The sequence below is a fragment of the Pollicipes pollicipes genome, unplaced genomic scaffold (assembly GCF_011947565.3).
Source record: "Pollicipes pollicipes isolate AB1234 unplaced genomic scaffold, Ppol_2.1 Scaffold_4002;HRSCAF=4701_pilon_pilon_pilon, whole genome shotgun sequence".
Lineage (NCBI taxonomy): Eukaryota > Metazoa > Arthropoda > Thecostraca > Pollicipedomorpha > Pollicipedidae > Pollicipes > Pollicipes pollicipes.
This window is the reverse complement of record NW_023596420.1, coordinates 20,154,493-20,181,636: the sequence shown is the minus strand read 5'-3', so window position 1 is coordinate 20,181,636 and position 27,144 is coordinate 20,154,493. Positions and strand designations below refer to the sequence as shown.

Genomic DNA, 27,144 nt, shown 5'->3' with positions numbered 1-27,144 from the left:
CTTTCAGTGTTTGTGCGCATTGGGCATATGCCCGCTCTTGTGTGTTGCAGAAGACGTCTTATGTACGTGTTATTCCGTCCTTAAATATAAAAGTGAACACCTGCAGGTTAGTTAATAGAACCACTGTTCAATGGCCTTGAATAGAACCGCGGACCACATGTCTTGGTAGTCATCATTTTGTAGTACGGAGCCGGTAGCCTTGCTTAGCTGTTTGGTGGCTTGCCTCTGAGGCTTAGTTTCGCAAAATAGGTATGGAGGAGAGGGGGGGGGGGGGTGGGCCATGGCAAATTGATGCAACCTTTCCATGGAATGCACCAACAAATGGGTATCTGTCCAGGTCTGGCCATCTTTCTGCTCTAAACACAGGGGAGCCCAACTTGGTGCAGGGGAGGGTAATGCCAGCATAGGCCTCCCTAACTTAAAAGGAAACCATGCCCCTTCCTTGCTCCATAGAACATTGAACATAGAACTTAGAATGTTGAAGATAGAACATAGAACAATATTGGGTTGATCTATATTGGAGAAGATATCATGCTGCCCTAATGCATGCTGGGTATTCAGCCAATTGTAGATAATCTGGAAGGGCTTCTGACTATATTTTAATTGCTCAGAACTGCTGTTGTGTATCACATGCTGGCTGGTTGCAAAGGCTTAACAATTCCCTGTGTTGTTGCACAGTTAGTTGAATAAACACCACTACATTGGGGTCTTGTCTTCATGCTCATCCTCACATGTTCTCATAAACAAATAAACAGGGGATCACAAGCATTGTTTTCTTAAACATCCCACACCACTCCTCCCATCAGACCATACCAGTGCAGCATCCAATTCTTGGCCAGTAATCTTACTGCACTGTCCTGGGCAGCTGATAGAGGCCAGTTCAGTATGCAAGAACAGCTTTGCACACACTAGGGCACTCCTAGGGTACTCTCTGCCCCCCCCCCCCCCCCAATGGAATCTGCTGGGGCATGAGTGCATTGTGGTTCTGTGCACCCAGTTCAATAAGTCTGCTGTGCAGCTACTGCCTCCATGTGTGGATGAGCACCAGGTGACATCATCCTTCCTGCAGGGCCCAGCATTTTGGATCACACTCATACATATATTTACTGATCAGGCGCACCCACCTTTACATGAGTTTCGCACACCTATATCCAAGTAGAAAAAATTGACACATGGGGGAAAAGGGAGTGCAGGTAGATCATTAGATGTGTAGATTCACACCAAAGTTGGCAAAAGGTGAAGCAAATAGATATTAATCCAAAACACACCAAAATTTATGCAAGTCACCTTTGCATAGTTGGATTTTGTGGGGGTTATGGAGCTGACAGGCTTTCTCAGCACTAAGCTGTTTGTAACTGATTGACATTTCAGCTATGCCAGGTTGTCCAGTGTCAGGCACTGGTGTCCACGGCACCCATTCTTGTCTGGGTACAGGCGTGATGTCCACAGCACCCTTTCTTGTCTGGGTACAGACATGACATCCACAGCACCCCTTCTTGTCTGGGTACAGACATGATGTCCACAGCTGCCTTTCTTTCTGGGTACAGACATGATGTCCACAGCACCCCTTCTTGTCAGGGTAGGGACATGATGTCCACAGCACCCTTTCTTATGTGGGTATGGGCATGATGTCCACAGTACCCTTTCTTATGTGGGTATGGGCATGATGTCCACAGCACCCTTTCTTGTCTGGGTACAGACATGATGTCCACAGCACCACTTCTTGTCTGGGTACGGACATGACGTCCACGACACCTCTTCTTGCCTGGGTACGACGTCCACAGCACTCTTTCTGGTCTGGGGTAGGGTGGGTACAGATATGACGTCCACAACGCCCCTTCTGGTCTGGGCACAGACATGGCATCCACAACACCCATTCTGGCCTGGGGTAGGGTGGGTACGGGCATGACGTCCACGGGACCCCTTCCGGTTTGGGGTACGGCGGGCACGGATGTGGTTCATCTTCACACATCACATCTTACATTATTTGAAATGATATTTGAAATATGTGAGCATTGAGTATTTGCTGTTGTCCCCTGCCGTCTTTCAGGGATACTCTTCGCGAGATACTGTGACCGCCAAAAACGGCATTGTCACCAGGTCGCTAGGCGCAGAACAGAAATTGACATCTGCTGACTCGACCAACAGCCTTTCTGTGACTACCACCTACCGCTTAGCTATGGGTGTACCCATGGTTGCTGCCTTATGCTATATATGTAGCATAAAGCCCGACCATATTTAACAAGCGCCCGCGTGGCCGGCTAGATACCCTTTGCTCGGGTGGGGGTCAATTTGACTCCCCTGAGATCTCGGGAACTAAGAAAGCTATTGACTCCAAATTTATGGGGTGTGTTGACCTGTACGTGAACTCACTTAGTTCAAAGTTTTAGGTTCCTAGGTCATGACCTTCGGGTCAGTAAAGGTCAAGCAAGGTCAAATTCCAGGTTGGTCTCCAAAGTGCCCCCAGAACCTAGATAACGTTCTAAGCAAAAGGTCACGTGCTCACCTAAAGTCAGTGACCTTTTTGGACCTTTTGAAGGTCATGGTGACCAAAATATTAAAAGACTGCTCTGAGTTTTGCATTTGAACAAGTGACAAAGATTACGTTAGGCAGTATGTTTCTTAAAACAATGTTAACCTGGGTCATTTTAAGTCAGTGACCTTTTATGACCTCTAAGAAGTCCATGGAAGATGTATAATGCGGTTCCTGCTATCAATCAATCGAAGTGGGCACCAGACACTACCCCATACAGCAAACCCTAAAGTAATAAAAGGGGTTGATTATGGCCTTGGTTTGACCCTCATACCTGACTCTAGGTTAACGTAATTTGCCCATTCAGTATTTGTGTTGCCTAAGAAAGCATCTCAGAGATGTATGGTTCCATCTAACGCACCGTTGTTGCATCAGGTTGAAAGATTCCCAAGGAATGGATCGTTAGTTACTCAGATACGTATAAAAAGCACCGATGATGGAAACGCTAGAGACACATCGCCACGATAACATGTACAGTATCCACCACCCACCACCTAATAACTCTCATCTTGCGAAGCGTTTGTCAGTTTTCGGTTGGAGAGAGTGCGTTAATAAACATGCTTTCTCAAATTTGAAAGCGTGTTCTGTCATTGCGCGTCTGAGGAATGTCAGTGGTTTCCGTCAGTCGTTGTCGTGTCCATGTCCCGTCATGTTCGTGTCGCATGCGCTCCAGAGGTGCCCCGTCGCGTAAGTGCATTGTCAGGCGTCGCGCGATTGTCGTGATTACGCCAATGTAGTGTATGGAACGAAGTTTGCGGCCTTCGAGATAGCATTGAAAGTGATATGCTACATTGGTGCATTTTAGCCCGTCGGGCTTGCCAGGGGTGTTCCTCATAGGAAAGTTAGAGATTTGCCTATTGTGATAATAAATGGCAATGTATACTCTGTGGTCATTCTCGCCTTTTACGTGTCGAGAGACGATTTTCCGTAGTTTTTCGCCATCTTTGTATGCAGATGCTATTTGCTTTTACTTATACACTTGGACGGCTGGTAGTTTGTCATCTTGGTTTATTGTTAAAGAGTCTTGTCACGTGTCATCGCATTCCGCTTTCAACCCCGGAATTTGAAGAAAAACACGATTCCAGGATCTGTCTGATTCGTACCAATTCCGACTGTAGTCCTGTACGATCAGAGCAGTGCTTAAATGCATGTTTAATGAATGAAAACGAAGTACAGCGACACGTGATAAAACGCTTTAACAATAAACCACGACAAGACAACCAGCCAACCGTCCAACTGTATTATACGAATCATATGACATTTGCCTACAAACAAGACGAAAAAGCTCTGCGTGAAATCATTTCTCAATACGTAAAAGGCGAGAACGACCACAGAATACGTTGTAATTTATTACCGCAATAGGCAAATCTCTGACTTATTCGGAACAGCCTTGTCAAAGCCGACAAACTAAAATGTGCCAATGTAGTGTATCAATTGAAATGTAATCTAGCCTGCAAACTTTGTTCCATAAACAACATTGGCGTAACCACGACACTATCACGACACCCGGCAATGTACTTCCGAGGCTGCATTGTCAGGCGTCGTGGGAGTGTCGTGATTGCAATACATGCGCTCCTGACGCGACGGCGCACCTCTGCAGCGCATGCGACACGAACATGATGGGACATGGACACGACGACTAACGGAAAGCACTGACATTCCTCAGACGCGCAATGACAGAAGACGCTTTCAAATTTGAGAAAGCATGTTTATTAACGCACCCTCTCCAACTGCAAACATACAAAGGCCTGCACAACTCTTGAGGTATTAGGTGGTGGGCAATAGATACTGTAGATGCGATTGTGGTGATGTGTCTGTGGTATTCTGACGGGCGCATTTTATACGTATCCAAACAACGATCATAATTTTTGTCTTCTGTTAAAATCGATCATTTATGATGGCGATGCACACCTTTCATCCTTGAAAAGTGTGAACTTGTTGCTTGTGGCATTTATATTTTTCCGACGATGAGATAATGGCTGGAAGCCTTAGAATGCACAGATATCGTCGAATATATGAGTGATTTTGCACGAACAATTTTAAATCTTAACGCGCACCCGCATGGCCGTTCAAATACCCTTCGCTGGGGTGTGGGTGGGAGATCAATTCGATCCCCTGAGATCTCGGAAACTAAGAGACCTAGAGAGATTAAATTCACATTATGGGCTGGTCCGCACGTGAACTTTTAAGTCCCCTAGGTCATGAACTTGCGGACAAATAAGGTCAAACAATGTCAGACTCCAAATTGGTGTTTAAAATGCTCCCAAGTCCTCACGCCACCGCCGTGAAGCAAATTACCTGTTTTAAGCGCAAGGTTAACTTGTGTCCAATCATGCCTGGTTAAATTAAGCGACCTTATTTTCGAAAGTCAGGGCAGCCAAATGCCTACGAGGTTGGTTCTATTTTGCCATCAGGATAAGCGTCAGGGACTACGCTAGGCGGCATGCTCTTAAAAACAAGATGTTCAGCTGCGTCATTTTATGTCAGGGACCTATTCTGACCTTTAAAAAGTCCATGGAGCGTGTTTGTTATGGTCCCTGTCGTTGATAAATTCAAAGTGAGCGCCAGAAGCTACCCCATAAACCAAGCTCTCGAGTAAAAAGCAAGTTAATTTTGACCTCGGTCTGACCTTTATACCTGACCTTAGGTCGCTGGAATTGGTTGTAATTCTAAATTGAATCGGTGTACTGCCTAAGAAACTCTCAGATATGTATGGCTTCATCTAGCGCTCTGTTGTGGCAAAACATGGAACGGCTCTCTGAAAATGGTCATCGCTGACAGCCATGGCCTGACTTTGACGGGCCATAGGTTAGGACTTAACAAGCCACGTCTGATTTGGGCATCAAAAGATCCGCTATTCAATTCTCCACAGTTATGCAAATTTTGGGCCGGCTACACCGCGCGGTTCGGAAATCGCTGTGGAAAAACCTCCGCGGTCAATTTGGCCCCCATCCTAGTGCGTGTTAACGACGCTGCTAAGTAAAAAAACCCGGAGCCACAAGCAATGCATCAAAAAGCTCGTGAATGCACAATCAGCGGTTGTACATTGGTTGTACATAAAGGAAAACAGTCTGCAAAGATATACGGACCTGTCTATATATATATATATATATATATATATATATATATATATATATATATATATAATGTATATATGACATCCAAAAACACAAACAAGCCCACGCTTATACCCTCCCCCCCACACAGAAAATTGAAATGCAGCCGAACTCGTGGGTGTTCCTTTTTACTTCACCGTAATGGAGTGTGTCGTAATGTTGGCTTACGGTAGGAGAATGAGTGAATGGATTGGGTTGCATGTAACCTAATCGATGGAATTTGGTGACGCGGGATAACCCGATTCATCGCAGATTGTTGGATTCTTGTAGCACGCATTATCGCAATGTAGCCCAATGTTTCGCCTTTTCGCTCTTGGTTTCAGCTCGGGTGTAATAAAGGACATATTTTACATTTGCATGGGTTTGGAACTGAATCTTGAATATCATTCGGTGCATTAACAGCCCTGCTCTTACCAAAACCTAAACCCTTCTAGCTTCTGAACTGCACGCCCGTGAAGATGTGCAGACATTTCTCGCGGACTTTCAGAGGCCACCCAGGCATCCATGACGCCATGATAACGTCATTCAATTCTGCTATTTCATTGGCCCCGTGGCGATCATTGCTAGAACAATATAAGTGTCGAGTTGTTCACATCTGGCGTTCATGAGCATGATATCCAGGTAAACCGGTCGTCAGTTAGCTCTCAACTAATGTGCGATTTGCAATGAAGCAATCAAATGATCAGGTATTGAGGGGCATGTTTAGTAAATAGAAATATTGTGTTGTCGAGACAGTCTTTTCCTATTAAAGGTATAGAAACAGTTGATTGAGCTGATTTCATCCTATCTGCTGGCTGCTTCAATGTCTCCAAATGTGGAACATTCTCTTAAAGAGCAATGAAATATGCAGCTTCCACGGCTTATTTAGAAAATTTGGCGACTTTCACGGCTTAAAGCTAGTTTTGCGACCAACAGAAATTGCAGCAGTTTGGTGATCATGTCACATGTGGTCTTTCAAGCATGTTGGCCCATTACAGGTTTCTCGAGGATTGTACAAGTGAGACATTCATTCATCATACCTCATCATGGCAGAGAGTGACAAGTTGAACTGGATGTATGAGGGTAACAAGTCAACCTTGAATAGAGAGGAATACTTGCTTGGTAAGCAAATTGATAGTAACTTTGAGAGACAGCAGGATGAGGAGAAGGCGGCAGGTCCAGTGTATAAAGTGGAGCACGAAATTCTTCCCGGATCCGTGGCGCGGAGGGATCTTGGCCAGATGCAAGTGGATCTAGCCAGGAAGATACAAGAAGACCCGCTTTTTCAAATACGTAAGCAGGAGGATCAAGCATTGCAGGAGCTAATGGATAACCCGATAAAGCGCAAACAACTAGAAAAGTTACGAAAAGCGGAGGCAGAAGGAGAGGACGGTAACAAGAAAAAGAAACACAAGAAACAGGAAGAAGATATTGACAAAAAGCTCTTTGCTAAGATGGCTTTGTTGCTCCAGAATGGCTCCGAGTCTAGTGATTCGGACAGCGATGATCATGAGCCTAAAAAGAAAAAGAAAACGAAGAAAAAGAAGAAGGATGCGTCAAAGTCCAAAAAGAAATCTCACCGTAAGGAAAAGAAAAAACGGCATCGAAGCAGTTCCAGTAGCAGTTCCGGAAGTGAATCGCCCGCGCCAGCCAAGAAGAAGAAGCCGTCCCGCAAGCGGTCGCGGTCGCGGAGCTCCAGCGCTGGAGACCGGCGCAGCGGGAGTGAGGGGGCCTGCCGTGCGCGGCAGACGGCCCGGCCCGACGGCGTGCCATCCAGGCGACACGCGGACAGGTGGGTGTCGAGGCGGACGGCCGCTGGGCCACCAGACGACAGGTGGGTGTGGAGGCGGGACAGTTGCTGGGCCACCAGATGACAGATGGGTGTGGGGGTGGGACGGCTGCTGGGCCACCAGGCGACAGGTAGGTGTGGAGGGGGGACGGCCGCTGGGCCACCAAATGCAGTCCGATCGCTGACGCTGCGGTGTTTCGGGCACGACGAGCACCTGAGATGTGTTATACACCGCAGATATATGGCTGAAACGAATGGTTCATTTTCTTTTGTCGCGTTACAGGTTGATGAAGTGAGCAATACTTCTCAGTCCTATGGAATTTGTGGAGCTACTGTATATGTACGATATTTCATTAGTCGAGCATATCAATGACCGTATTGCGCGTCCGAGGTTTGCTTTCACTAAATGCGGGACGGGAGAGGCGACTCTACACTGTATCTTAAAAACCTGCAGCATCATCAAATGTTTTGTCTTTGCTTCGTTTTTACAGCTCTTTATCTCAGTACACAGTTTAGAAAATGAGGTGTCATTCCATTGTTTTTGCGTTCATTGCTGGAATGCTTAATGAATATGGCGTGTAGGTGAGATAACTGCGGGGGGGGGGGGCGACGTTGGGGGTGAACGTATCTCCTAAAAACAACGAGAAAACTATCGCTGTGCATGTGACGTGGCACGGAGATAACGGCCTTAACGCATCACCTGTGGCCGTCAGTCCTCCCTGCCGCTCAGTTCGGTCGTCCAGTGACGCCGCCCGCTGCTCGCAGTCCAGGGCTGAGCCGCCAGCTGAGGGCAGCGGCCTCGAGCCCCTCCAACTTGGTACAATGTCACACCCCTGTTACGCACTGCCCACAGAACTTGACCACGCCCTTGATCACGTCCGTTCTCGGCCATTCACTTGATCACGATAGGTGATCGCCCAGCTGGCAGCGCTGCGTCCACTTCGATACCATTGGTGTAACTCGGTTGCGGGATATCCGTGTCCTGCCGTTTGTCTCTATCCCCGACCCCGTAGGAGTTCAGTGGACGGTGGCTGACGTGGCCGTCATTTTGAACGCCGTGACACGTCTGAGTAGTGAACTGATGCCGTGTTTTGTTTATTCCACCAGTGCAAGCCGTCCGGAGAAGGACGGCGGAGCCGGGGAGAAGTGTGGCAGAGGACGGGACGGCAGAGGCGGTGAAAGGCACAGGCTGGAGGAGGGCAGCCGCGGTGCAGACAGGGAACGAGCGAAGCAGGACAGCAGAGGTGGACACAGGGACCGAGGAGAGCAGGACAACAGAGGCGGTCACAGGGACCGAGCAGAGCAGGACAACAGAGGCGGTCACAGGGACCGAGCAGAGCGGGGGAGCAGAGGCGGTCAAAGGGATCGAGCAGAGCGGGACAGCAAAGGCAGTCGCAGAGATAAAACCGAGCGGGACGGCGGAGACGGATATAGAGAGCGAACGGAACGGAGTGGCAGGGACGAAGACAGGGACCGACGAGGGACGAACGGCAGTGGAGGAGGCCGGAACCAGTCGGAGAAGGTGCGAGGACGAGGTAGCGTCCTGTCGCAGGAGGAGATGGATAGGAAGCGTCAAGAAATGATGGACAACGCCAAGCTCCGAGATCAGCAGCGGGCAGACAACCTAGCCAGGTCAGTGTCGACACAGGACAGATGCTGCATCGCTAACATTGCCAGCGTAGTGGCTGCACTTTCATTCAACCAAACACACGGTAACATACATTGTTAACGCCGTGGACGATCTAGTTCATACCGTTTTGTATTTGCCTTAGGGATGAATAAATGTGATTGGTTGAACAGGTAAGACAAATAGGACAAATAAGATGGGATTACAGGGTTTGACGTGGTTAGCCTTGTTGGGATGTTTGAGGGCGGCCGGTAACCATACTATGTCTGCTGTCCAGGGACGGTGCATGGGGGTCAGTCATCGGAACCCAAACCATTTGTGCAGTATGCGGCCTATGAATGTATTTGGATGTATCGGTACATCCTGCGTCGTGCAGATACGTGTTTAGTGTTACGTGGCTACTCAGTCACCACCGCTCTCGCTATTTAACCCTAGGCTTCCCTGGGCCCAGTCACTGGATCAACAAGCCAGCCGGGTTTGCTGCCGTGTTCAGGCGCAATGCCTGTCATGTGACCCTGGAGTGCGCCGTGACGTACCGCTCGAACCGCCTGGTGACCCGGCCACGCGCCTGTGTCCAGGTACGACAGCGAGCAGGCGCGGGAGCAGCAGGAGCACGAGAAGGGCAGCGGCGAGGCGTCGTTTGTGCGGGACCAGCTGCGCGCCGCCGCCGACCGGGGCACCGTCGAGCAGCGCATCCGCTCCAACCGCTACAACATCCAGCGCTCGGCCGCCGCCATGGACCGCAGCTTCGTCAAGCGGTGACGGCCGGCCGGCACGATCTCGGTGTTCCGAAGGCCAGGCGTGCCATGTTTCTGAACTCGGCCCGCCCGCACTGCTGTCGCGCTGTGAGGGCCGTGGGCGGACGCTCGACAGGCACCCACTCACGCACGCACAGGGAACTCGCCCAGTATGCCCGCGAATGCTGCAGAACTGTGCCACAGGTGCGCTGGGCGGATAAGTGTTGGTACTGTTTGTAAAATACAAATGATGTATTTGATTTTTTACGTCCGCAAATTAACAAGCCCGACGAAGAAAGCACACATCTTCAACGGGCAGCGCACTGAGCAGGATTTGAGAACACGTAAATGATCACGTGTAACATTTATAATCTAAACACTGTCAAAAACACGGCTGTTAACGGCGATTACCGCATTTCTCAACACGAAAATGTAACGTTTGTCTATAGCCACGTCCCGCCGTACCCAAGAGCCATCCGTGCGCGAAATCTAGATGCTGGAAACGAGCTTTTCGTTCCTCACCTACAGAGTATACCTCTAATCTACAAACCTGGTCAGCACTGAATCATCACAGCGGCACAAGCGCATGAACTGAGCTGATTGCAACAACAAGTCAACAGACGCGGAACAGCGCTGACCCAGAAAACACTTGATAAATATCACACTTATCTGCGGTCCGTGCCCGGACGGGAGGACGGGATCTTATCTTCGGCATGCCCTGTGCGCGCGCAGGGCGCGCCGAAGATCATATCCTCTATCAGATCGGCCCAAGGATCAGCGCAGCCTGGTTGGCCACCGACGACGCGCCGGCTCCGCCAGGCTGGCGGCAGCGCTCCGCCCGGTCGGGCATCTACTTGTATATCTGCCACCGGTGGCACGCTCCTGGCGTTTTTGGCAGCCTCCCATTCCAGGGGTTCGTAAAGCCCCCAGGGGTGCCGATAGCGTAGTGGTTAACGCGTCTGCGTTGACCACTGCGCGTCTGGGAAACCAAAGGCGCTGGGTTCGGTTCCCCGCGGTGCCTGCCCTTCCTGCCAGGGTGGGAGGGAGGCGAGGCTATATAGCCTCAGTAGTTGGGCGCGTCGCAAAGCCCCAGTGACGACAACGACGACGTGAGATCCTTACGGTCCCCATCGACCTGTTCCCCAATTCCGAAAACAGGCTCGCTCTGGTCTAGTCGCGAGTGGGCTGCCGAATACGTGGCTGGCACCGATGCCTGGCCCCATGAGACCGCCAGGCCAGACCGGTGGACGCCTCCCCGCACCACCCAGGCTCTCATCCGCCACACGGGGCCGTGTGCGACCAGCGGCCGTCTCCTGCGAGCATGGTTGCTGTGGCTGCTGGGCCCCGGTGCTGGCTGGTGGACAGCGGTGCTGGATTCTGGACCGCTGCTGGGCTCGGAGATCGGCCTCAGCCTCACAGCACGGTCTCCAGCTCGGCGATCTCCACAGAGGCGGGTCTGCGACAGGTCAGCAGTCAACAGCTGATCATGGCTGCGACGGCGTGGGACACGGCCTCCGCGCCTACAGTGAATTCAAATCCGGAAGTTAGTACCTTTAGCTCGAACGTTGATAGATGACAAGTCACAGCGCTTCACTTTCAGCACTACATGTGTGAATAAACACAGTGAAGCAGAAGCCACTCTGAAAGTACACCCCTGGCGTCCCCAGGTAAGGTCTTCCCGCGACACGGTGCAGCTGGCCCTGCTGCCGGGCCCACACCCAGCGAGCCAGACGTGAGCGGCAGGGCCGGTGGCCGAGACGGCGCTCACCTCTCCTACTGTCGGTGGCCGAGACGGTGCTCACCTCTGCTGCTGTCGGTGGCCGCTGAATCTGTCCGGGTTAAGTCGGATGAACTCAGCAGACTGTTGTGTGTACATGTGGTGGCGAACAGCGCTGGGGAGGCCCCGCTCGGGCCGCGTCACGATAGGCCTGGGAACGATCGACCGCCGCGCTCAGTGGCAGACACTGCACCGGTCACCGAGCCCCACAGAGGTCAGCGGTAGACACCATTGGGGACCGGTCGCAGCGCTCAGTGGCAGACAATGCACCGGTCACCGACCCCCGCAGAGGTCAGCAGCAGACACCACTGGGGATCGGCCGCAGCGCTCAGTGGCAGACACTGCAACGATCGCCGACCCCCGCAGAGGTCAGCAGCAGACACCGCTGAAGATCGACCGCAGCGCTCAGTGGCCGACACTGGACCGGTCACCGACCCCCGCAGAGGTCAGCAGCAGACACTGCTGAGGATCGACCGCTGCGCTCAGTGGCAGACACTGGACCGGTCACCGAGCCCCGCAGAGGTCAGCGGTAGACACCATCGGGAACCGGTCCTCGAGACAGGTCACATCAGGTCACATCGGGTCGTATGGCACCGGATCAGGCTCGGTCAGGTCCACGGATGCCATATCTCCACATCGTTTTGGTATCCAGGTTCAGCACGTACTGTGGGTCAGACAGCTTGTTAAACAGCGTTGTGAGTTATGATCGCCTTACACCAGGCTCCGCATGAGCTCACCAAAGGCCTGCACTAGTGGAACCACCAGTGGATCTGGCGGAACCGCCAGCGGATCTGGTGGGCCCCGATTGAAGTAAGTTTTACGTGGGCGGGCCGTTTTTGTGCTTCGACCATACACGACAGAATCGAAGCAGACGGGACACCAGAATAACACAATGACGTGGTCGATGTGGCGCCTGGAGGCCATTCAAGTGATGACCCCGACGACTCGGGGTCATCACCCGAAGCTCAGCGCCAGAGACTGTCACCGACCTGTAGCGTTATAGGCGAGGGGGTTCACCAGCCTTTCGCTTGTTACTGAAGCGCAATGGTTAATTGAGGCTTCTTTTGCCGACACATCGGCCTTAGAAAAGAAAACTGGAGACACTGGCTTAATGACAAGATTGATCAACATAGAGGAAACACGCTTATATTGACGGTGACTGACGCTTCAAGCTGTGCTTATGAAGGCTAGACGCGACCGCAGGGTGATCGTGAGATCGCGACCGTCTCGTTGATGTGATGTGATATGATCGCGATAACTCGCGAGCTGGAAGCTGGAACACAGCTGGAAGCACAGCTGGAAACGAGCACTGCCAATATAACCAACGTTTGCTCTATAACGTCGCTTGATCAATTCTTCCTGGTATGCTGAACGCCGATGACTCAGAATAAAAACTCGGAACTCACAACGTCGAAAAACTGGGAGCTAATGGCCTTTCTTGGTGAAACGAAGCCCAATGGCAAGGTGTCTCTCTTTCATTTCACCGCCAAAGTAATACTGGTCCACAGTGGACATAAGTAGCCATTTTCGGCCAGAATGTGTTATCAGCAGTTACGATACTTCGGCTCGCCAGACTGCAGCCCGCCGTTGGAACCGGGCGCACGGGCAGCTCTAGCTTCAAAGGGCCCTCCGCGTCACGACCCTGCGAAAGCCGCCAGCGGTGGGACGCCTGGCCTTTGACAGCACATCCGGCTTAGGGTGGCTGTTGATCCTGCCTGCGGCGCTCGCTGGCGACTCATAGGCGTCGGTGGCCGACCACGCGGCGCGCGGCGGTCAAAGCTGGATGTATGTGCACACAGTGTACGTCGAGCAGATGCGCCACGAGCAAGCGTGCACAGGGTGAGGCGCGCCGGCCGCGCCGGGGGCCCCGCCGTCGTTCGGGGGCGCCGCCGCCGTTCGGGGGCGCCGCCGCCGTTCGGGGGCCCCGCCGCCGTTCGGGGGCGCCGCCACCGTTCGGGGGCCCCGCCGCCGTTCGGGGGCACCGCCGCCGTTCGGGGGCCCCGCCGCCGTTCGGGGGCGCCGCCACCGTTCGGGGGCCCCGCCGCCGTTCGGGGGCGCCGCCGCCGTTCGGGGGCGCCGCCACCGTTCGGGGGCGCCGCCACCGTCCGGGACGCCGTCACAGTTCGAGAGCTCTGCCACGTCCGGGGGTACCACCACCGTTTGGGGCGCCATTACAGTCTGGGGACGCCGCCGCCGTCAGGGGGTGCTCGCCCGGGACGCCACTGCCGTCCGGGGGCGCCGCCGCCGCCGTCAGGGGGTGCTCGCCCGGGACGCCACTGCCGTCCGGGGGCGCCGCCGACGTCCAGGAGCGCCGCCACCGTTCGAGGGCGTCGCAGCCGGCGCGCGTACTGGGTCGCATGCAGCCGACACAACACAGCGCCGAGAAGAGCCCAGCCGTCCGCGGCTGGACAGGACGTGGTGTGACATTTCAGCCGCCGCACGTCCACCCTGGCCGGGCCGGCTGACTCTGTTTTGTCTCGCGCACACAGACTAGCGCTGCTGCGTACCCCTGGCGATGTCATCAATTGGTTTGGCTCACTCACACATGACAGGTCCTTGATATTAGCTCACGGTTGTACATCATATAATATGGCATCGTTTTGTCTCAAACTTTCTGAACTCCCTCGCAAAGTGAGGATGTTCTCAAACATTACGCGTGGAAGGCTTCGTGGGCGCGTGCACTAAAAGCCGCCTAATTCGCCCGAACCGGAGAACACCATCATTTGCCATTGTCCATGGTACCCACCACACAAAAGCGCCTGGCTTGGAAAATGCAGAATGGAATGGAAACAGAATGTCTCTTCTCTTCACGTCCGCAGAATTCGGCACCAGACGGTCATTCAACGGCATTCTTCGTAGGGAAGCGTGCCAAACAAACGTGGTGTTCCCAGGCATTTTCAAACTGTTATCGCCCTTTTAGCTCTGCATGGTCAAGTCTCACAATGCACCACCACATATGAATGATACTTGTGCAATGACAGCGATCCACTACGGGGTAAATGTGGTAAAACGCATCAGCCGACCTTCTATGTTCGTCTGTTTTTTCCGATGCAGCACAGCGATGCCGTAGCGTTCCCTTTGAGGTTATGAACATATGCACAAGTGAACATAATGCAAGAGCCTTTAAAGCGGCATGCGCCGATAGGGCTTGAAGGAACATGCTTGTACCACATGCGGAGAACGCTGGCCGCGTGCTGTGATGTATTACGTACCCTCTGAGCTCTGCGCCATCTTTTGGTGGTAAACAGCACCACGAGTTCTTGCTGTGGGTAACAGGGGAGCGGATGTTCATAGTTGCATAAGCCGGGCTGCATACGGTTGGTATTGGCGTCCACGTCAGGTGCATACAAGATGAACTGAGACTGCTTTAGTCATGCTGGGTGTGGATGGAAACAGCTCAGAGCGGTAAATCAAATCCAGAACGGAACGTCGGAAAGTAAGACGTAGTGGTAGAAAGAAATAGAGCGAATGGCTGTGCAAATGGCCCGCCACTTGAGATAGAGCGCACAATCTGGAGCGAAGAAAGGCAGAGAGTGTGTGGACCAAACTGGAAAGCAGCTGACAGGCTTTCACGGAAACACGAAGCCAGAGATTCCCAAAAAGCTTACTGTCAAGACGAGATGAAGAGAATGCGCCATTCCTGACTGAGTCTTGAGCGGGTGGCAGGCAACAGCGCGGAGTATGAGGGAGCCGCGGGTGCAAGCCCGGCAGGGCGGCGATACCTTTTCTGCGGCGCTGTCTGTCGCATGGCGGCCAGGAAGCGTGAGCTGGGAGCGAAGCCGTTATCCAGGAGCTGGTCCTCGAGCTCGCGGATCCTGAGTCGCGCCACGTCCAGCTCTCGCTTTACCTGTAGCCATGGCCATGTATCACACTTGTACCTCCCACTGCAGACATTGAGACGCTTTGTGACGTTTTGGGACGGGCTGGACCTGCTCAGTTTTTACCTTGGTTCTCAAATGAGAGATTCAGGCCGCTAAGAAACTCGCCAATGGACGTTGGACGGAGCACAAAAAACGTTGTTTTTTCGAAGAGCTACCTTTCCCCAGTACGTTTTAGAGTTTTCACTCCTTACTTAACACCAAGCAGGGCCGCAAGGCAGCACGGGGAGGCGGCCAGTGACGGCTGCCCCGCCAACTCCAGACCGAGTCACAGGTGGGCGCCGACCCCAGACCGAGTCACAGGTGGGCGCCGACCCCAGACCGAGTCACAGGTGGGCGCCGACCCCAGACCGAGTCACAGGTGGGTGCCGACCCCAGACCGAGTCACAGGTGGGCGCCAACTCCAGACCGAGTCACAGGTGGGCGCCGACCCCAGACCGAGTCACAGGTGGGCGCCGACCCCAGACCGAGTCACAGGTGGGCGCCGACCCCAGACCGAGTCACAGGTGGGCGCCAACTCCAGACCGAGTCACAGGTGGGCGCCAACTCCAGACCGAGTCACAGGTGGGCGCCGACCCCAGACCGAGTCACAGGTGGGCGCCGACCCCAGACCGAGTCACAGGTGGGCGCCAACTCCAGACCGAGTCACAGGTGGGCGCCGACCCCAGACCGAGTCACAGGTGGGCGCCGACCCCAGACCGAGTCACAGGTGGGCGCCAACTCCAGACCGAGTCACAGGTGGGCGCCGACCCCAGACCGAGTCACAGGTGGGCGCCAACTCCAGACCGAGTCACAGGTGGGCGCCGACCCCAGACCGAGTCACAGGTGGGCGCCAACTCCAGACCGAGTCACAGGTGGGCGCCGACCCCAGACCGAGTCACAGGTGGGTGCCGACCCCAGACCGACTCACAGGTGGGCGCCGACCCCAGACCGAGTCACAGGTGGGCGCCGACCCCAGACCGAGTCACAGGCGGGTGCCGACTCCGAACTGAGTCACAGGTGGGTGCCGACCCCAGACCGAGACACAGGTGGGCGCCGACCCCAGACCAAGTCACAGATATGCCACAGGTGAGCGTACACACGGCTACGTGACGTCTGGGCTGGGCTGGGCGTCAGACCTCCTCACTCCCCCCCCCCCCCCCAGCGGCGGCCTACCTTGAGCAGGTGGGTGTCGCAGATGGGGTCCCGGCAGTGGTGGTACTTGATTATGTCCTGCGCCTCGTACACCGCCCCTCGAAACGACAGCGACTTGCCCATGTTCTGCAACAGACGGTCGTCAGGCGCGGTCAGGGCTAGTCCAGACACGGGACGGGACGGGGCGGCGCTGGAGCGGTGCTGGCACGCGCCGGGTGCATGAGGCGCGTGCTCTAGCCTCTCTCGGGCATCTCATTCAAGAGAAACTTGTGCCCGGTGCATCAGTCATGATGTAGTTGGTGAAGTCATGGGGCACAAGTTGAACAGACGAGACGCATGGGTGACACATGCCCCCCCCCCCCCCCCCCACGAGCTCGACAAACGAATAAACCGATCATCATTCAGTCAGCACCTTCCAAACGAACACAAACCAGTCCCGAAATGCGGATCACGATCCCCTGATCAGGCTGATTGTGGGAGCCGATGAAGTACGGTACCGAGGCGGACACGTCACACCAACCTGAAGAGCTAGTCCGAAACATGAGACAGATAGGCCCCCTGTGTCGGGCCGACTGTCCGTGACACTGGACTGACGGCAGCCAACGGAGACGGCCCAGGCCGACTGACCAGGCTGATGAGGGCACAGCAGCCGCCGCGGTCCGTTTTGGCCAGCTTGTTGCGGACGTACTTGAAGTAGCAGTGCTCGCAGGCCAGTATGGCGCAGGCCAGCAGTATGGCGCAGCCCAGCAGCAGGAAAGCTGACAAAAACTGGGGCAGCACGAGAGGTCGGCGGTCAGCAGGGGAGGCCGGAGGTCAGCAAGGAAGGCCAGAGGTCGGCAGGGGAGGTCGGCGGTCAGGCGAGCGGCCGGAGCGCGGACGGCAAGCGGCTCCGGCCACCGACGGGGAGCACCGGCAGCAGCTGAGGCGGCGGGCCGGTCGCCAGCCGTGGGCACGAGACGACCTCGGCGAGCGGCCACAGTGCCGCCTCACCACACCCGCTGAGCCAGCGGGCCCACTCAATGCACTGCTCACCGCGCGAGGCACAGAGTCGCTCTGGTGACGGACAGCCACATCACAGAGTCGCTCTGGTGACGGACAGCCACATCACAGAGTCGCTCTGGTAACGGACGGCCGCGCCGCAGAGTCGCACGGAACAATAAAGCTCTCTCGACACTGTGTGGAGACCGAAAGTCAAATCTTTCGTCATGCTGAGTTTATTACCCAGTCTTTTGAAGCTTACGTTGGCGCGACGGCCTCGCGCCATTTATTCAGCGAAATCCAATCTCACGTCATCCGGGCAAAACCATTCGAAGCAAGAAGACAACCTTGTCAAGGTGATGATCCAACTACAGTATCCGCACTACAAATCATCTACTACATCCTCCCCGGCATGTGATCCAATGATGAAGCGAAAAACATAAATTATTTTATTAGTTGGTTTAGTGACGGTTGCCTTCAGAGGCAATTTGGTCAATGGAAATGGCGGCTCACTGGAAACTTCTATCAGAAGAGTCTCTACGTAAGCGGTCACGAAAAAACATCGCCCTGCATACCACGCATATAACCGATATCGATCACGTGAAACAATTTTTTGATTAACACCTTCGCATGTGCTCTTAGGTGTCTTTCGCGACCACGTGCGGTGGCTAAAAGTGACTTCATTCCTATTTGCTGAGTGATTCTCCAACCGCCCCATGTAGCTGCCCAAATTTTTACTACCAGTCAGGTAATCAGTTTGACATATTCTCGACAAAACAGGTGGAAAGATACATAATGGTTGTATATATAATATGCATAATAACATACAAAGCATAATAATGCAATGAATGTTGTCATCAGCAAAGCTTTCTACGGTTACTTTTCCACATCAAGAGGCTCATTAGACGCTTTTAAATTACCAATGGTGTTACAGATATTGCTTAATTTACATGCATTTGGTCATGGCACATAATGCATATTATGCATAAATGCCCACCAATCTATGCAAGTTGAAGAGGATATCGATAATACATCCATTGGCCTGACCGTGTGCTAGTGTGGGGCGGCTTTCCCATCGATGGTCGCACCAAGTCAGCTGTACTATCGATGGTCACACCGAGTCAGCTGTATCCTCGATGGTCACACCAAGTCAGCTGTACTATCGATGGTCGCACCGAGTCAGCTGTATTATCGATGGTCACACCGGGTCAGCTGTATTATCGATGGTCACACCGGGTCAGCTTTACTATCGATGGTCGCACCGGGTTAGCCGTATTATCGATGGTCGCACCAGGCCAGCCGTCTCATCGATGGCTGTATTAGGACAGCTGTACTATCGATAGTCACACCAGGTCAGCTGTACTATCGATGGTTATCAACGGACGCCACGTGAGGTCACCCACCAGCATTGAACAAAGTTGAACCGTTTCTTATTTGTCAGGAAAAAGCTGGTACAGTCAAAGTCATAAGATTCCTCTGGGCCACGTAATTCGGATGAGTAGAAATGTCATGCTCAATCAGCTGACGTGACCTCAACCTGATTCGATCTGAACCTGACCTGGCCTCCTCTATGTAAGCATTATTGCATGATTCGATCACACAGCCACACGCTGCTGCGTCTGGTGCCAGTCATGCTGTTACGTACGTGGCCATTACTACCAGCGAGCTGCAGGGCAAGCAAGTCTGTTCGAGCTTTGAGAAGATGCTCAACCTGGGCGGCCCGAATCTGTCGCACGCCTGTCAGCTTCACACGGTTTTCAGCAGCAAAAATGCAGTTCTTGATAAGCTGAGCCGTATGAATTGCTAGGCATTCGCATGCAGGCTGCTGATCAGGAGACCTTTTCTCGCAGCATTACAAAGCACCATGATTTCACCTGCCTCGTGGTGTTAGCATGGAAAGGGAAAGTTTCTCTGATTGCGAAAAGCTGTAGAACACGGGCCGACATCGGGTGAAGATATTAACGACCCAGTGTGGCAGGAACATGAGACTAACAGATTCTGGCAGGGCAGAACACGACCAAAAGCACGGGCTAAATTGTGAGCCGATGTGTGCAGACGGCCACACGCTCTCGTGCGCACACCATGGATCCGTCCGTTTTTTTTTGGGGGGGGGGGGGCTGGATCTCAGCAAGCAGGGCAGGTGAAAACGTGAAACAAGCAGGCGAGCGTATCAGCCACATACCGTCGACGGATCTAAACCGGGCCATGAAATCGCCATTCATCGGTCGGGAGACGGACAGCGCTACCTATCCCATACCCATCTCGAACATAAGGCGCTGTAGCCTTATAAGAAACATAGGCAGCCATCAAAACCACACAGCACGGGCGTAAAGCCCCGATTTCTCTCAACGCCGTCAACTCGAAACGACTGCGTTTTACGCAAGACATGGGTTATATTTGCAAGGGAGTTGATTGGTGTCCATGAATCAAATTGCACAGCCTGCCCGGACTCACGATCAGTCATTTCTAAATAAGTTTATTGGCATTAGCGATAACTCCCATGCATTGATCATAGCTGTCGGTGTCGGTTACCGAAGTTATCTGGCTCCACTAGCTTAGTTTAAGGCATCATCTACCTTACAGCTAACAGCTGTCATATTTGCTGTCGCCTGGCTCGTCTCATGCCGCGCAATGCGTCTCAGTTATACATGTGAAAAGTTCGGAATGGACTGAAAAATTTGGTGATCCTGAAACTAATTTTGTGGTTAGTGGAGCCACCAGTCGCGTGAAAGGTGTTAGCTTAACGACTCCTCTCTGAAAACGGTCAGGGCTATTGATTGCCGCCATATTTTTTTCGATCACACACTTGTCCTGGGACAGCACAGGGCACTTTTACCCGGGACTTTGCGATTAGTGGAATACCCCAGGCTGTATTGTTTAGTATTCAAATATTCATGGATATGTCAGGATGATTAAGTTAATTCTGTTCATCTTTTTGCAACCACTCACTCGAATACTACCAGACATTTAATGAACCTGTCTCAAAATAAACACCAATATGAAAGACGATCGACAGGAAGACAACGTTAAAACTCATGCAATTCAGCCAGCTTACAATTCACAAGCCAGTACATCGTCACACTCTCAGCTCAGCTGATCCGCTGACTGCTGTGTTAAGTTCATCGCTGAACACAGCGCACAGCAGGTGTTGAGATCGGCTCGCCGGAAGAGCTGCGGCCTGCGCGGCCCGGTGTGAGCGGCACCCAGTCACGTCTCACCTGTTCCAGAGCTAGCGGCGCAGCCCGGCGTGAGCGGCACCCAGTCACGTCTCACCTGTTCCAGAGCTAACGGCGCGGCCCGGCGTGAGCGGCACCCAGTCACGTCTCACCTGTTCCAGAGCTAGCGGCGCAGCCCGGCGTGAGCGGCACCCAGTCACGTCTCACCTGTTCCAGAGCTAACGGCGCAGCCCGGCGTGAGCGGCACCCAGTCACGTCTCACCTGTTCCAGAGCCAGTGGTTCGGATGCCCTCTTGTGCTGCTTCTGGGGTTTACAGGCACCCGTCAGCCAGAACCTCTGCAGACGTTCGATGTCGCCTGACGGACAGACAGCAGACCGCTCTGCCGTCAAGCCGTTCACCATTCTGAAGCACGCCTCGTAACAGCCAACATGTAGTTGATGGCCGGGCTCCCCAGCTGCCAGCCTGTCCCTGGGTTACGGACAGGCTGCCAAAATATGCGGAAGGCCAACGCCTGATGCGGAACCACAATCTTCAGAAATTGCCTCTGGCGTATCCAGAATTCCCGACCTTCGGCTTTCCACCGGCAGCCTACGACCACAGCGAACAAGATAAAACGGCACACGCCCTCACCGTGATCGTTGTACTGCATGAGCTTCTTGTTGAACTGGTCGACGTATTTCGAGCCGCGCCGGAAGCCGACGCCGTAGCCGGTCATGCCGTACCACGAGCCGACAGTGAGGATCTCGCAGTCGTCGTCCTGCGCCACCATGTACTGCAGCACCGTGGCGTCGTAGAGGAACGCATCCAGCTCTCTGGTGACAGCCGAAGCCCGTCCACATAGAGAACAACTAAGGGCGCATATTTCCTGTCATATGGAATATGGATCCTTAGCGAAAATCTGTAAGATTAATACATTTCTCCTGTAAGATAGCTGCCAGAACAAAGGAAACTGCCCCTCTCAATCCCACGATAGAGGGGGGGGGGGACATGCCCCCGTCGGTGACGCCGCTCCCGGCTGCAGTGAGGGCCAGCCGGACTGAGCTCTGACCGCATGGCGCTGGGCTTCCTGCTGACCCCTGTGTACGACCTGCACTAGCTCCACATGGCGCAGCCCGCCGCCCATTCGCCCGGCTCCCTGGTGACCCCTGTGTACAGTCTGCACTAGCTCCACACGGCGCAGCCCGCCGCCCATTCGTCCGGCTCCCTGGTAACCCCTGTGTACAGTCTGCACTAGCTCCACATGGCGCAGCCCGCCGCCCATTCGCCCGGCTCCCTGATGACCCCTGTGTACAGTCTGCGCTAGCTCCACACGGTGCAGCCCGCCGCCCATTCGCCCGGCTCCCTGATGACCCCTGTGTACAGTCTGCGCTAGCTCCACACGGTGCAGCCCGCCGCCCATTCGCCCGGCTCCCTGATGACCCCTGTGTACAGTCTGCACTAGCTCCACACGGTGCAGCCCGCCGCCCATTCGTCCGGCTCCCTGGTAACCCCTGTGTACAGTCTGCACTAGCTCCACATGGCGCAGCCCGCCGCCCATTCGCCCGGCTCCCTGATGACCCCTGTGTACAGTCTGCACTAGCTCCACACGGTGCAGCCCGCCGCCCATTCGTCCGGCTCCCTGATGACCCCTGTGTACAGTCTGCACTAGCTCCACACGGTGCAGCCCGCCGCCCATTCGTCCGGCTCCCTGGTGACCCCTGTGTACAGTCTGCACTAGCTCCACACGGTGCAGCCCGCCGCCCATTCGTCCGGCTCCCTGGTGACCCCTGTGTACAGTCTGCACTAGCTCCACACGGTGCAGCCCGCCGCCCATTCGCCCGGCTCCCTGGTGACCCCCTGTGCACGGTCTGCACTAGCTCCACTTTGCGCAGCCCGCCGCCCATTCGCCCGGCTCCCTGGTGACCCCCTGTGTACAGTGTGCACTAGCTCCACACGGTGCAGCCCGCCGCCCATTCGCCCGGCTCCCTGATGACCCCTGTGTACAGTCTGCACTAGCTCCACACGGTGCAGCCCGCCGCCCATTCGTCCGGCTCCCTGGTGACCCCTGTGTACAGTCTGCACTAGCTCCACATGGCGCAGCCCGCCGCCCATTCGTCCGGCTCCCTGGTAACCCCTGTGTACAGTCTGCACTAGCTCCACACGGTGCAGCCCGCCGCCCATTCGCCCGGCTCCCTGGTAACCCCTGTGTACAGTCTGCACTAGCTCCACACGGTGCAGCCCGCCGCCCATTCGCCCGGCTCCTGATGACCCCTGTGTACAGTCTGCACTAGCTCCGCACTGCGCAGCCCGCCGCCCATTCGCCCGGCTCCCTGATGACCCCTGTGTACAGTCTGCACTAGCTCCACACGGTGCAGCCCGCCGCCCATTCGTCCGGCTCCCTGGTAACCCCTGTGTACAGTCTGCACTAGCTCCACACGGTGCAGCCCGCCGCCCATTCGGCCGGCTCCCTGATGACCCCTGTGTACAGTCTGCACTAGCTCCACACGGTGCAGCCCGCCGCCCATTCGTCCGGCTCCCTGGTAACCCCTGTGTACAGTCTGCACTAGCTCCACACGGTGCAGCCCGCCGCCCATTCGTCCGGCTCCCTGGTGACCCCTGTGTACAGTCTGCACTAGCTCCACACGGTGCAGCCCGCCGCCCATTCGCCCGGCTCCCTGATGACCCCTGTGTACAGTCTGCACTAGCTCCGCACTGCGCAGCCCGCCGCCCATTCGCCCGGCTCCCTGATGACCCCTGTGTACAGTCTGCACTAGCTCCACACGGTGCAGCCCGCCGCCCATTCGCCCGGCTCCCTGATGACCCCTGTGTACAGTCTGCACTAGCTCCACACGGTGCAGCCCGCCGCCCATTCGTCCGGCTCCCTGGTAACCCCTGTGTACAGTCTGCACTAGCTCCACACGGTGCAGCCCGCCGCCCATTCGCCCGGCTCCCTGGTAACCCCTGTGTACAGTCTGCACTAGCTCCACACGGTGCAGCCCGCCGCCCATTCGCCCGGCTCCCTGATGACCCCTGTGTACAGTCTGCACTAGCTCCGCACTGCGCAGCCCGCCGCCCATTCGCCCGGCTCCCTGATGACCCCTGTGTACAGTCTGCACTAGCTCCACACGGTGCAGCCCGCCGCCCATTCGTCCGGCTCCCTGGTAACCCCTGTGTACAGTCTGCACTAGCTCCACACGGTGCAGCCCGCCGCCCATTCGCCCGGCTCCCTGATGACCCCTGTGTACAGTCTGCACTAGCTCCACACGGTGCAGCCCGCCGCCCATTCGTCCGGCTCCCTGGTAACCCCTGTGTACAGTCTGCACTAGCTCCACACGGTGCAGCCCGCCGCCCATTCGTCCGGCTCCCTGGTAACCCCTGTGTACAGTCTGCACTAGCTCCACACGGTGCAGCCCGCCGCCCATTCGCCCGGCTCCCTGATGACCCCTGTGTACAGTCTGCACTAGCTCCGCACTGCGCAGCCCGCCGCCCATTCGCCCGGCTCCCTGATGACCCCTGTGTACAGTCTGCACTAGCTCCACACGGTGCAGCCCGCCGCCCATTCGCCCGGCTCCCTGATGACCCCTGTGTACAGTCTGCACTAGCTCCACACGGTGCAGCCCGCCGCCCATTCGTCCGGCTCCCTGGTAACCCCTGTGTACAGTCTGCACTAGCTCCACACGGTGCAGCCCGCCGCCCATTCGCCCGGCTCCCTGGTAACCCCTGTGTACAGTCTGCACTAGCTCCACACGGTGCAGCCCGCCGCCCATTCGCCCGGCTCCCTGATGACCCCTGTGTACAGTCTGCACTAGCTCCGCACTGCGCAGCCCGCCGCCCATTCGCCCGGCTCCCTGATGACCCCTGTGTACAGTCTGCACTAGCTCCGCACTGCGCAGCGCGCCGCCCATTCACTGGTGTGTAGTGTCTCCGGTTCCTGTGGTGTTTACCCAGTTGAGCTGTTTCATATTTTGGGGCGTAATTACGAGCACCAACAGAGAAAGAGCAGGAGTGGAGCGATGGCGAATCGGACCGGCTCGCGTTGGACGGTCTGGTGGCGCGAAGAGCCCTCACCCAGTCTTGATATGCTTGATGCCCTCCTGTACATCCGCACGTGTGTGCTGAAGGATGTGCCTGAACTGCTGCGGCTTGTGCTTCCGGAGCACCATCTCGGTGTTGGTGTACAGGACGGTTCCGGCCCGGAACGGCGGCTCGAACGAGTTGGGGAACACCATCTGGAGAGAACCGCCATCGGTTGTCATTAGCGACCTCCTGGTCAGACGGAAGTAGCACCTAACGACAGTCAGCACATAACAATGACATCACGCCACCATCCAGTGCCGCTTACGCCACCGTTAGCCGCTTCCGCCTTCATCAGATTTACATCCGTTACCGGCACTTGTCTCCTCGCAGTAATGGCACCAGCGACCACTAACTGTTCTCCTCCACCGTTCCATCAGCAATCACCTTCCTTTCCGGTTCCCAACGCTGTCGCCTCTCTCCCTCTCTCTCTCTCTATCCCTCTCTCTTTCTCTCTCTATCTAGCCACCTCTCTCTATATCCACCTCCCGCCCTTTCGCCCCCTCGCCCTCTCACCCCCTCGCCCTCTCGCCCTCTCGCTCTCTCGCCCTCTCGCCCTCTCATCCTCTTGCCTTCTTGTCTTCTTGTCCTCTCGCCCTCTCGCCCTCTCGCCCTCTCGTCCTCTCGCCCTCTCGTCCCCTCTCGCCCTCTCTCCCTCTCGCACCCTGTCGCCCTCCCCTCCTCCCTCGCCGCCTGCCTGTGCCCGGCGCACCGGCCGGGGGCGCGGACGGCAGCGTCCTCACCGAAGCAGACCGCAGTGCCCATACCGGCAGCCTCCCCTTCACTCGGCGTGGCCTCGGGGTCTGATTAGGCGCGGCAGGCGGAGAGGTGCGGATGGTGCTTGAGCCCACTCACCCGGTCGTCGTCAATACCCTTCAGTTCGTGGAACTCCTCTCGCGTAATCATGAAGGCGGCCAGGTTGGCGGTGTAGATGGCGAGGAAGACGACCGCAAACAGTGCCCACATGGAAGCCATGAATCTGTCCAGGTCATCAGACAGTCAGAGATGGGGTTCAGATGGGAGGCCATGAATCTCCCCCAGTTATCATACAGTCAGGAACGGGGTTCAGATGGGAGGCCATGAATCTGCCGCAGCTATCAGGCAGTCAGGGGCGGGGTTCAGATGGGGGAGGGGCACAAGCCCGCCGGCATCGCCAGACGATCGGGGGAGGGCGAAGAGGGGTTCAGATGTGAGCTCATGTACCTGCCAGGGCAATCACATGTCCGGGGTTTACAAGACACCGCGACTTTTAGGCCTGGGAGTGCAGACACACACGGAAACTCCATACTACACAGACAAATGGACTGTGAGGGGAGGAGTAGCCGTTATAGTTTGACTATTTTATATTTGCCATTCAGCTTCTGCCCTTCACCTAAACATTGGATACGCAAGTTACCAATTCTGGATTGGTCTGGCCGATTGATTAATGCTGTCTGCATATGGACACGTGTTGCTTTACAACTTGAAGACTGCCGTATAATTGAGTTGCACTTGAGCAGCGCATCAGCAGTTTGCAGTGTCATGTGAATAACGTGGAACGTCTACAGGTGTCTACCTCTAGAGGATCCAGCTCCTGAGTACTTAAGTACGGTTCGGAGTAGAAGCAGGTAGCGTGGGACACCTGGCGTACTTTGACCTTTCCAGAGATTGCTTTAGAGAGCACCAGTTACGAACTGATTGCTCGCACTGCACACCATGTCGTTAACTAAGTTGGCTGTTGTTTTCAGTTAGGCTCTGAGTCACTGTTCTCACCTAGCTATAAGTCCCAGGAAATGGCTTAGCTAACGATCCTGGCATGAACCGGATGTGAGCCACTGACTCGGCGTGGCTGCCAGCCCCTGACTTGACCTGGCCATCGGTCTCTGACTCGACCTGTTGGCCCCTGATGTGAGCTGACCCACACCCTGACCTGGCCTCGCTGTTCAGACACTAGCCTGACCAGACCGTCAGCATACGGCCTGACCTGACGGCAGCCCCTGACCTGACCTGACGGCCATCCCTGACCCGACCTGACTGTCAGCCCCTGACCTGACCTGGCCATCGGTCTCTGACTCGACCTGTTGGCCCCTGATGTGAGCTGACCCACACCCTGACCTGGCCTCGCTGTTCAGACACTAGCCTGACCAGACCGTCAGCATACGGCCTGTGCTGACGGTCAGCCTCTGACCTGACCTGACGGCCATCCCTGACCCGACCTGACTGTCAGCCTCTGACCTGACCTGGCTGTCAGTCCTCGAGGACAGTCGGTGTGCACAGCAGCCTGGAACAGGATGGCCCACACCAGCCAGTACGTGCGGAACAGTGAGAACTTGTGGTCACGCGGAGCCACCGTCTGTCGACACAGAACAACACACACACCGTCAAT

General features: G+C 55.2%; 2 protein-coding genes across 2 annotated transcripts in view; one reads left to right on the top strand and one right to left on the bottom strand.

Moving 5' to 3' along the window:
• Positions 1-10,041, top strand: LOC119093849 (pre-mRNA-splicing factor CWC25 homolog). Its single transcript, XM_037216860.1, has 4 exons — positions 1-106; positions 6,627-7,420; positions 8,525-9,049; positions 9,623-10,041. Exons 2-4 carry the CDS (start codon positions 6,675-6,677, stop codon positions 9,804-9,806), a joined length of 1,455 nt encoding a protein of 484 aa, XP_037072755.1. The 5' UTR covers positions 1-106; positions 6,627-6,674; the 3' UTR covers positions 9,807-10,041.
• Positions 10,042-11,187: 1,146 nt separating this feature from the next.
• Positions 11,188-27,144, bottom strand: part of LOC119094219 (glutamate receptor ionotropic, NMDA 2A-like) — a 44,177-nt gene continuing 28,220 nt past the window's right edge. The window contains exons 3-13 of the mRNA XM_037217294.1: positions 26,999-27,111; positions 25,635-25,758; positions 24,774-24,934; positions 21,357-21,538; positions 20,987-21,081; positions 17,198-17,338; positions 16,592-16,696; positions 15,281-15,405; positions 14,771-14,821; positions 11,584-11,709; positions 11,188-11,237 (exon numbers count right to left, since the gene is read on the bottom strand). Coding sequence (XP_037073189.1) covers positions 11,195-11,237; positions 11,584-11,709; positions 14,771-14,821; positions 15,281-15,405; positions 16,592-16,696; positions 17,198-17,338; positions 20,987-21,081; positions 21,357-21,538; positions 24,774-24,934; positions 25,635-25,758; positions 26,999-27,111 — 1,266 coding nt within the window. The 3' untranslated portion in view covers positions 11,188-11,194. The remainder of the gene's footprint in view (positions 11,238-11,583; positions 11,710-14,770; positions 14,822-15,280; positions 15,406-16,591; positions 16,697-17,197; positions 17,339-20,986; positions 21,082-21,356; positions 21,539-24,773; positions 24,935-25,634; positions 25,759-26,998; positions 27,112-27,144) is intronic.

Excerpts from the sequence above, each read along its gene's own strand:
- LOC119093849 (XM_037216860.1), top strand. The coding sequence starts at position 6,675 with ATGGCAGAGAGTGACAAGTTGAACTGGATGTATGAGGGTAACAAGTCA. Across the intron at positions 7,421-8,524 it reads TCCAGGCGACACGCGGACAG|TGCAAGCCGTCCGGAGAAGG; the intron begins GTGGGTGTCGAG and ends TTATTCCACCAG. Across the intron at positions 9,050-9,622 it reads CGGGCAGACAACCTAGCCAG|GTACGACAGCGAGCAGGCGC; the intron begins GTCAGTGTCGAC and ends GCCTGTGTCCAG.